The sequence below is a fragment of the Lipomyces oligophaga genome (genome assembly GCF_038497815.1).
Source record: "Lipomyces oligophaga strain CBS 7107 unplaced genomic scaffold V1516scaffold_3, whole genome shotgun sequence".
NCBI classification, from domain to species: Eukaryota; Fungi; Ascomycota; class Lipomycetes; order Lipomycetales; family Lipomycetaceae; genus Lipomyces; species [Lipomyces] oligophaga.
In genome coordinates, this window is record NW_027117787.1 from 148,966 (window position 1) to 159,766 (window position 10,801).

At 42.5% G+C, this 10,801-nt stretch overlaps 4 protein-coding genes across 4 annotated transcripts; 2 read left to right on the forward strand and 2 right to left on the reverse strand.

The window, feature by feature from the left end:
* Positions 1–841: 841 nt before the first annotated feature.
* V1516DRAFT_611156 (uncharacterized protein) lies at positions 842–1,232 on the forward strand (the record flags this gene model as incomplete). Its single annotated transcript, XM_066919299.1, has 2 exons — positions 842–988; positions 1,050–1,232. Coding segments are annotated over 2 exons (330 nt in total), but the record flags the coding sequence as incomplete, so codon positions are not given.
* A 788-nt stretch (positions 1,233–2,020) lies between these two features.
* Positions 2,021–3,806, reverse strand: V1516DRAFT_672387 (WD40-repeat-containing domain protein). The gene has a single exon (XM_066921737.1). The coding sequence runs from the start codon at positions 3,753–3,755 to the stop codon at positions 2,160–2,162; it is 1,596 nt and encodes a 531-aa protein (XP_066777804.1). The 5' UTR covers positions 3,756–3,806; the 3' UTR covers positions 2,021–2,159.
* Positions 3,807–5,326: 1,520 nt separating this feature from the next.
* V1516DRAFT_684616 (uncharacterized protein) lies at positions 5,327–8,899 on the reverse strand (the record flags this gene model as incomplete). Its single annotated transcript, XM_066923569.1, has 1 exon — positions 5,327–8,899. The coding sequence occupies one exon, from the start codon at positions 8,897–8,899 to the stop codon at positions 5,327–5,329; it is 3,573 nt and encodes a 1,190-aa protein (XP_066777805.1).
* A 997-nt stretch (positions 8,900–9,896) lies between these two features.
* V1516DRAFT_635284 (60S ribosomal protein uL24) lies at positions 9,897–10,758 on the forward strand. Its single transcript, XM_066920011.1, has 3 exons — positions 9,897–10,065; positions 10,190–10,302; positions 10,369–10,758. Exons 1-3 carry the CDS (start codon positions 10,050–10,052, stop codon positions 10,618–10,620), a joined length of 381 nt encoding a protein of 126 aa, XP_066777806.1. The 5' UTR covers positions 9,897–10,049; the 3' UTR covers positions 10,621–10,758.
* Positions 10,759–10,801: the final 43 nt, after the last annotated feature.

Consider the following 10,801-nt stretch of genomic DNA (forward strand, 5'->3'; position numbering starts at 1 on the left):
TTCTCCTATGTACTTGAATGTACCCGGCGCTGTACAAGCACAGTCTTTAGCTGCTCAGCCTGGTCAGGTCCAGCAATTTGCTCCTCAATCACAGCTTTCTCAGCAACAACAACAACAACAACAACAACAGCAACAGCAACAGCAACAGCAAACTCAAAGCCAAGCCCAGTACCAACGACCGAGCACTTTACATACTTCACTCTCCTTTTCAGCTTTGCAGCCGCCGAACTCATTGCAGCCAAATCACATGCTAACACATGCTCATTCATCTCCACATATATTTCAACTACATCAACAGAATGATATGCTGACTTCAAATTCGGCGCAATCAAGCCAGGATCAGCAAAGACAAATGTTAGCAAATCGGCCTCAAACTCCTGAGCGACGAGTCTCAGCATCGTCAATTCTTCAAGGACGCAAGACTAAACGCCAGTCGCCAACAAATTATTCTGCTTCTGGTGCTCCTCAAGTAGGATCTACACAAATTGATGCTCTAATGTTGGTTATCCAATCTCGAGAACGCAAAGACAAAGAGCGGACGTCATCTGTTTCAAGCCAAGGTGGAAGCACCAGCAGTAGCAGCAGTAGCAGCAGTGGCGGGGGGAGCAGCACTACAAGTAGTATTAGCACTAGTAGTAGCAGTAGCAGTATTAATACCATGGGTGTTGGTCTAATTCCTCCTACTAGTGCAAATTCTACCTCAGAGGGTGTCGTATCAGCTCCCATCCCCACAGCAGATAGTTTAATTGCAGGTGTATACTCTTCTCAAGAAATAGCCCAAGAGATGTCAAAGCAAGATTTAGTTGGCGGTTCGCCGGCATCAAAATTAAAGGTTGGCAAGTTTGCATGTTCAGAGCCAGGATGCGGAAAAGTTTTCAATCAAAAAACGCATCTGGATATTCATGGACGAAGCCATACGGGACTACGGCCGTATGTATGTGATGTTCCAAATTGTGGGAAGCGATTTTCGCAACGAGGTAATTTAAGGGTAAGTATACTTCTTTAACTCAGTGATAGTGTTGGTTTAGCAACTAACTATTTTCCTATAGACTCATAAGCGGAGCCATACCGGAGAAAAGCCGTATGTTTGTGAAATGTGCAACAAGCGATTTGCACAGCGCGGAAATGTTAGAGCTCATCTCCTTACACATACAGACTCACGACCATACATTTGCAAACTCGACAGCTGTAATAAATCATTCACGCAGCTGGGAAATTTGAAAGCTCATCAAAACAAATTTCACCAAGAAGCATTGCAAATGCTTGTTGCCAAATTTCAGGTTTATGTTGACACGGATTATAATGAGTCCACAATTCCGGAAGCTGACCGGGAGTTGTTCTTTTATTTTGCAGATTTATATAGGCACGCTAATAAAGGAATCAAGGGACGAGGTAGAGACTCGACCAAGCTGATCAAGCTAAATGAACACGGAGTTGAAGCAGAGAGTTCGACGGTCGAAAAGGATGAAAGGAGATTAAGTTCGTCAGCTTCGTCAGTAACAGGTATGCTGGGTCCAGTCGATGGATCTGGACAAGGAATGATCCATTCTATTAATGGAGGCCATTTAGCTGTTACGCGAGAACAACAACAAGCACTTGATCACGCTACCGCAGCTGCAGCTTTTAATAGAATCTCAAATACGCCTGTTGGGGTTGAGCCTACGATGCCGCCAATTTCAGTTTTCCAAATGCAGGTTGGCAGTTCGTCATCAGTCGCTAGTGGCGCGGTCTCTGCGGTCTCAAATAATCAAATGTCTACTCCGCAAGCATTACCCCCGCCAGTATCAGTCACTGGATCTGGGTCTGTTGGGACAGTTCCGGCGTTAGTCGGTAGTAGTTCTGATTCGATGATGCCTCGGGCATTAGTACCTCCGATCGTCAATTCTGACAGTGAATTGACCTACGGATATCCAGCAGCACAATATGCGCGAAATTATTAGACCTTCAGGAGGATGATGATTTGTTTTTAAATTCAATTTTACTTTAAATTGTTGTATATAAAAGTTTAAAATTATGTATTTGTTATTATGCTTTTGATTTCGTTTTTGGAAGGATTTAATTGGAAGGATTGCTGTATTTAGATTTTAGATGACTTTGACTTTTTAAATGTTTTTGATTGACTGGTTTACCGCTTTCTGATTCCTATTAATAAATATGTATCAAGATGACAAGTCGTTGGGGCTGTATATGGCATAACCATCTAAATGGGTAGCAGCAGAGGGTAAGCAATAATTCATTTTCCATCGTCTGAGAGATCCATCATCGCCAGCAGAGAATAAGGAACCATTATCTGACCAAGTGATACCTGCTAATGGTTGGGTATGGCCATTGACTAGGGCAAGACCCTGATTTCGGGAGGAAGGAGGTGATGCAGAAAGTGAGGAACAATTGATAGGAAACAAAACTGGATTCGGAGAACTTGACGAACAAACAATATAAGGAGACGAAAGACCTGACTTTTGGAAAGCACTTTGAGAAGGGATCGACAGTTTTGAGAAGTAGGAGTCAACTTGTAAATCTCGATGCGTGGAGAGACAACTAGGTGACGAAGTAATAGAAGATGAAGAAGTAATTGGAAACGAATACAGTACAGAATCGCGAGAAAGCGCGTAAAAAGTGTTTGAGAGTGGGCAGGATATTGTGGATGTGAAGCCGAATGACTTTGAGCAAGTGGATGAATCAACCGGGTCAGTTTGGAATAGAGGCTTGGTGAAGTTCGTAATTTTTTCAAGTTTCCGCAGGTCCCATAGCCGGACACTTGTGTTCTGATCACAAGTGGACGCCAGAATCGGAAGATCATTGTTCGAGGACAATTTGGATATCGATGTAACTGTTGTAGCCGTTTTTGGCAAGTTCGAGCGACGATTAGTGGAGTTATGAGCCCGAAATACTGAAGCTACTGGGCGGAGATTCTGAGATTTGAACGAAACTCGCAGATCAAACACATCAATAGAGCCAAATCGGTTGCAGCAAGCAACTAGGTGAGAGCTATTTTCTTGAAGGAAAATCGACTGTTTAACTGATCCTGGTCGCTCGGATTTCAACGTTGCGACAACTTTCCGGTTCACCAGATCCACAATTCGGCAGGTGTCGTCGACGCAGCTGGTCGCTAGTTCATGACTCGTCGCGCTGCTGAAGGTGATATCCGATAGAAAGGATCGATGGGCTTTAAAGATCATCATGGGAAGATCGAGTTTCGGCTTATCCAGATCATACAAAATGACTTCGCCGTTCTCGGTACCAACAGCTGCAACCTGTTCTCCTGGAATACTTGCCACGCAGGTAGGAGTACTCTCTGATATTGACATAGCCTCTCTATTCACCATAACTTGTCTGAGAGTAGTCCAGTCACGAGCATAATTACTTTTCAGTTCGCGCGCATCGTAGGTTAATAAGTCCCGTCGGCTCTGACAGTTTCCGCCGATTGGATCAGATGCCCACCGAGAGTTCATTAGTTCTCGATACATTAGTCGCAAGCCGATCACCCGGTGCTCGTTTTCTCGCTGAACTGTCCGCAGCGGTTTGCCACTTGTAATTGAAAAATCATATCGAATCCGTTTATGTTGGTTCCTAATATTTTGTTCCACTGCTTTAGGCTTTATTCCAGATCCACAATTTGGTGAGAAAGTCTCTGAAACTGGAGAAGATATCGGAGTAGACACCAGAGGCAATATAGGGCTGGAGATCGTATTGGTGATATCTTTGAATGGTGAAGAACCATTAAAATTTAAGGTTGACTGCCTTTTCTTACTCATCTTCAATGCAATTAAATTTTCTATATGTTAACAAGGGCAAAAAGTTAGTTGTCTGAACAGAACCGAAGAAGTGTCTACGCGTAGTGAGAGCCGCAGTGACGCGTGGTTAACGCGTGCTGGGAGATTTTTCGAAATTTCTGAGCAACATTGTGATTACATAATAGATACTAGGTCATTGCGATAGGATATTGAACTTTTAGTTGCAAATCGTATCTGTTTTATGCTTGAGGCTTGTTGAGAAAATTGCATTTTCGAGTTTTTTATAGCGTGAGTCTTTAGGACCAACTCAGTCCTACTTATAGGACCAGAATTTGGAAGTCTCTCAGCAACAGATGTTCTAAATTTGGATATACAATAGCCCAGTTTCATCATCTTTATTTACAAGTTCCACTTCAAGCTTATAAATTTCATCTATACTGGTTTTGGGATTATTATTAAAGCACAAATATCTCTCTTCTGCCACTGCAGATCGCATAGTGCATCGAATTTGTTGCCGTGAGGTTTGGCTATGTTTCAGTCGTAACCGACACTATCAATTATAAATAAAATATCTCCTCGGAGTACAAGATAGGTAACTAGTTCATGTCCAGTCGTGCACTTGTCGAAGAATAGACGTGGACATATGGGGCCAGAACTCGAGATTTGAATTATGTATAAGCCAGATTCAACACTGCACTGTGAATCGGACTTCACACGACTGAGATAGCTATATACGATGTGTGATTTCCCGGAAAGCTGATACCAATCAGCTACTGTAACTACTACAATTTCAGATCAAAAATTTAACGTATATATCTCACTAACCACAGTCGACTTGTCCCAGTCGTACGTATAATTGCCGCATTACATGTTGCACTCTGTTATTTCAGGCAAGCATTTTCTGTCTTCTTCTTGAGACTTACAGAGATCTTAAAATAGTAATGTTTCACCGTTCAAGCCTGATAGCATTTTTGTATACCTGCTTCTGCTGCCTATGCTTACGCTGGTAATTCCGAGCCCTATGCTTCCGAAACGATCCAACTCTGTCGGACAATACGGGGATAGGTGGAACTAGACAAAATCTGTCAATTATCTAGACCACCATTGCATTAATACCTCTGTTTATTTCGATTTTAGCAGCTTCTAATTCATCACCGGATACAAGAAATTTTCAAAATTAGGATTCTCTCTATTTCTTTTCGAAGCAAATGAAGTGGTGTGATCCACGTGCTACATTTCCTAATTAGTTTGTGTTTTTTCTTGTGAGATTATTCTCCAACGATTATTTTGTTTCATATTTGAGCGATTTGTCTGCGGTCTTGCAAATTTGCAAGCTGAATTTCAACTCAGTTCCGTCTGTCCTATTATATCCAGTTAAGCAAGAGCGCAGACGGCTCTCTACAGAACGTCTTTGGTTTTGATTGTCGCGTTGAGATATAATCAATCACCTGTTCTATATACTCTCCTGGCGCAAACAGAGAGTAGAATTTGCAGAAGTACTCAGTTTGGACCGACTTTAGATAACAAAATCAACTTAAAACATTTAGTTTCGCCCAAAATTTACAAAACTAGATATATTTATCTTACATCTGCTAATTACTATCATCATCTGCATCCCATCCCGCCCCACCTAATCGAAGTCTCTTCAGCTCTTCCCCCACTAGATGCGGAATACCCTCTTGCTTAGCATTCCAGTTTCTTTTCCGTTCCTTGTCCAATGCATCAAGTCGTTTATCTAGATTTTTCCAATGTCTATTTGGTCCTTGATATGTCACAGGAGTCATAAGTTGATTTGATATTCTGTTCACATAGCTTGGCCCTTCACGCACTCGTCTTTCGAATTCCGACCGAGGATTGGCACCGAGGCCATTTTGGTCTATTATCCCCGACAAATGTTTCTCGCACACATGCAAATTCCGTTCAGTCTCCGTTTTGAAAACATATCTAAGCTGCGCATCACTAACACAACCTCTCCAAAAACATTTGATCTCGTTTTGATCTGGCTTATGGATCGTAGTAATGTGAAGTAGTAGCGTGTTGATATCTGCAAATAATGCTTGACAAGTAGCCCACTTGCATCGGAATTGTGGAAAATGAGGTTCCGGAGTGGCTTTAAATTTGCAATCGGCTTTTGAATGCTGCTTAGAAATAGTTCTGCGTTTCAATTTTTTTTTGCTCAAATCTCTCGATAAAGTTTCAGATTGATACGCTGGAGAATCTGATTGTGAGAAGGCCGTGCCTTTGCTACTTAGACCCGCCGCTGACTTCTCCTGATTCGATGAAAATTCAGACGGTTTACTTGAAAACTTCTTGGACAAACTTCGATTAGATATCAAAGACTTACTCTTCATTTCTATAGATCTAGTCCCCTTGAGTTTATCCGGTGGTGCGGCCATTTCCTGTATTTCCGATCCAGTTAACGATAGAGTTGATATATCCTCAGTCGTAAAACCTTCATCTATTTCATTCACATCTTCTGAATTACCGACATCTTCAGCAGGCTCCGCCGAATATTGATCATGAGTCAAGATAGCAGGATTGTCGACAGCACTTGAATTCTTTCTAGTTGAAAGTGACCGAGAACGTTTGAATTGAATAGCATTACTTCGTGCTATGGTTAAATTTGACTTTGGTCGCTTATCCGATTTCAATCTAGGATCTATTGTAGAATCAAATAGTCGCGGAAGTTCCGCCAAATTAAACAAATTAGAATCAGCCTGGCCACGAATTAATGCAGCAAATTCAAAATTCAAAGGCTTCTGTGTAGGATGCCTTCCTAGAACTCGTAATATTTTACTCGCTAGGCCATTGTGTACTGAATTGTTCATCTGAGGTTTGACTTTCCCAATTTTACTCTCATGATAAGGTGAAATACTCTCTCTCCAGCTGTCATACAATTTCATTTTTTCAGGATACTTCTGTGAAAGCAATTCATTCAATCGTGCAAGTTCAAATTGAGCGCTAAAAATTCCTTGCTGAATCTTCGGAAGATGACTGGAATCTTGATGAACCACAGATAAATGTTGTAATGCCCGAATTAATCTATACGTAGCGGCCTTCATTGAGAGAAGACTAGCAAGACTAGTTCCGACATTGCTCGATACTTCGGGACGAATATCTGCGCCCAATAGCAATTCAGCGTATTTGCCTCCTTCGGCACTGAGATCATGTAGCTGGAATTTTGTACGAAGTATCTGTCTAGATACTGATCGAGTTTTCCCTTCCGTCGACTCTGGTTCGATGGATAATCGTGATGAGATGACTACAACATCAGCCTGATTTTGATCGTGCTTTTCGGTGTTATCTCTAACCCCATTTCGGGCTGTGTTGTCCAGACTCTCCTTTGGCCGTCTCTTATTCGAGTAATCGGAAGGATTATTCACAACTCCTGGTGTCCTGGGCCGCACGAATCCACCCTGTCGAGAAATCGGAGCTAAGCCTTTTATTGGCTTTGGCTTATTCCGAGAATCTGGAGTGGAATGTGTAGTTCCAGTCCTTGTAAGTGGATTCGCCTGTGAGACGTTCACCACTTGACCAACTTGAGATTGGTTCACAGCACTTTTGTGATTATTAGCATCACCAGAAAAGGTGTTGGATTTCATTGTCATATTGTGTCTGATTGCTATTTTATCATCAACCCTCAAGAAACTTTGGCTGTCCTTCAAGCTAGCTCCCATTGTATTAGATACGGGAGAAGATACCGGGCGCAAGGGAGCAGAAATGGCAGATTGAGATCGCTCTGGCTCAAATCTCATGGAAGAGTTAGGTAATCTATCACTGCTGGGCTTTGTCGACATGGATTTAGACGCTATCGATGATATCGGTGTTGTTGTAGATCCAGGAAACGTTGTAGTAGACGGCTTCTCGAGGGTATTAGAAACGGGAAGTGAAGAAGACAGTTTGCCTAAGGGCTGATCAAGCCAGTTCTGCTCATGCATGCTCTTTGGAGCTAGGTTTTGTGACTCTAAATGAAGTGTTCCTTGTCCTTGGTCATTCAAGATTGGAGGAAGAGGAGCACTTTGAGCATAGAGATCCTTGGTAGACTGATGGATCTGATATGAATTTTGAGAGATGTGAGTTTTCATTGGCGCATCCGAAGAAAAATTCTCAGCCACTAAATTGCCGTCTCCGAAAGAATGAGCCACTGCAGGGGTGGCAATAGGCATGACTTTAGGTATATGCTGGTCTGTCGTCGTTAGATTATGATTTGGTATGTGTGCAGCTGTAGATCGAGGCTCTCCTAGATTAGGTCCAGGGATTTGATTGCTATTAAACTGTGTAGCTTGAGGATAATATCCATGTGAATGGCCAACCTGAGGCGTCTGCACTTGAAGGTTTTGCCAGGTTGCAGTAGGTTGTCTATACCTTGATTCCGGCGGCCCCGAAAATGGTACGCCTAAAATAGTTGGCGGTTCAAGACAAGCCGAAACCGGTCTATCCAAAGGACCGGGCAACCGATTAAATGGGTTCTGTCGAATTGGAGGAAGAGTGATCCGAGAAGATGGAAACATGACATCTGATTGCATTTGAGACGAAGTAAGCTGAAGGACATGTGCGCGCTGATTGGTTGACGAGTGATCTGCCAAAGACGAACTTGGTACTAAAGACGAGCTTGGTGTTAAAGACGAACTTGGTGTCAAAGACGAGCTTGGTGCCAAAGACGAGCTTGGTGTTAAAGACGAACTTGGAGCCAAAGACGAACTTGATGTTAAAGACGAACTTGGAGCCAAAGACGAACTTGGAGCCAAAGACGAGCTTGGTGTTAAAGACGAACTTGGAGCCAAAGACGAACTTGGTGCCAAAGACGAACTTGGAGCCAAAGACGAACTTGATGTTAAAGACGAACTTGGAGCCAAAGACGAACTTGGTGTTAAAGACAAACTTGGTCCCAAACCTTGCCGCTGCGCAATAGATTTATCAAATATTCGTCTTCTAAATTTCTGTGTTTCAATAGCGAATTTTTGTGGATCAGACTTCTGCAAATCTATTAACCGGACGTATATCTTCTGTATTTCATTGCCCATATGATCGTCATCGGCTTGATCTGATCCCATTGTGCTCGCGCCATTTCCATATCCAGACACCGCTGCCTGCTCTTGCCGTTGGTGGGAGATGTTATTAAATGAACCTTGGTGCGCTTGACGTTGCTGCTCAAATTGATCCATTTCCCCGAATGAGAGGATAGCTAAGAAAACGCGTTCAGGAAATGAGAATGACTCAAACGAGTGTACACTTTATACTCTGACCTGCTATCAGCTAAGGAGAACTCCAACTGTTGTTGTGAGATCAACGCCGACAAGTGTTCGAACGGCTTATTGTATCAAGGACACCTTAGGTACAAACCTAAGATGGATATAAAGAACCACCGTATAACAGATCAAATAGCTTACCAAGGAGCTGATTGAGCTGATTGAGCTGATTGATAGAGTATGAATCCGATTACCTCAATAGTGGACTTTGTAGAAGAAATCTACCAACCATACTAGTAAATTTCAATCAGAACTAGCCTGACCTCCGATAGTACGAGAGGGTATTCCAATATTGCTCTCCTGAAGCAAGGGGTGACAAGAATCTGATGTAATAGGAAAGAGTGGCAAGATCTCGTAAACTTATACTTTCATTATCCTAATTAACAGTCTGGTTAGGGTTCAAACTATTTTGTGATTAAAATATCACGTACCAAATTATCGAGATTTCAGAACATCTAATCGCGAATTCAATCGCAGTTTCAACAAAGTCCTAACACAAGGTCGCACACGAACCGTATCATCACGTGACTCTAGCGATGAGGCCGGATCTGGTGCTCCCGGCCCGTCAAATTTGGTCTTTGGTAATTTAGGTGCGTTCTGCGTCTTTTGACAGGAACGAGGCTCATTTTAAGGGGTAAACGATCTACAGAGCTTGATAATTTAATAGAAATATTTGTATTGATCATCGATCAAAGATACGAACTGTATTAATTCAGATAGCTGAGACTACATTCTACGGAACCTGAGAGCAACTCTGAAGACACTATTGTGTATATTCGGATCACCCTTTATAGTTCTATCGAAACGCAGATTCAAGCCACTGACAGAACCTTCTGATCGACGCCTCAGACTATGAGGCTCTGTAGGGCTATTAGGGCTATAATGCTGTGACTGCTATAGATGCGGCTCGGGTGGATTAGACTGCACGAATAGCAGTATCTCGAGCACGGAGTTCGAGTTGGTTGAATTAGAGTGCTAGGCCAATCTGAATTTTTATTGTATATTTGCTCTTGTTAGACAGATTCAGCTACTGCATTAGTTCATCTGTTAATTCAATATATAGAAAATGAAGTTTTCAAAGGGTATGTATTCGGTTTAGTTCCACGACTCAAGAAGATTCCTTTTTTTGCCATAGGGAGATTGCGACGAGGGGGATTAGACTGCTCTTGTTTGATTCTGAGCTAGTTGTTAATGGTGGTTTTACAGACGTTTCTTCCTCCCGCAGCAAGTCGCGTAAGGCGCACTTTGCTGCTCCCTCGTCGGTTAAGCGGGTTATCATGTCTGCTCCTCTTTCTAAAGAGCTGAGAGAAAAGTACAATGTGAGTGATCATTCGATAGGTTTTGATAGCTCTGTTGAGTGTCGTGCGCTAACTCTTATGTTATAGGTGCGATCGCTCCCTATCCGAAAGGATGATGAGATCTCTGTTGTCCGTGGCTCGTACAAGGGCAAGGAGGGCAAAGTTACTCAGGTCTATCGTCTCAAGTACACCATCCAGGTCGAGAAATTGACCAAGGACAAGGCTGATGGATCTGCTGTTCCTGTTTCTGTTCATCCTTCTAAGGTTGTCATTACCAAGCTAAGACTTGACAAGGACCGTGAGGCTCTTCTTGCCAGAAAGGCTGCCGGTAAGGCTTAAAGCATGTACATTGTATTGAATCAAAAGAACTTTTTTGCTTTTCGGTTGGGTCTATAATAAAATGTTTTATTTTTTGTCCTTTTAGTGCTATTATACTCTGGCTCGATAACCTACGTTTCGAACAAAGTCAATTTGGGAATTTATCTCCACGCGCACGACGTTTTATAGGTGTGTTAAGCTC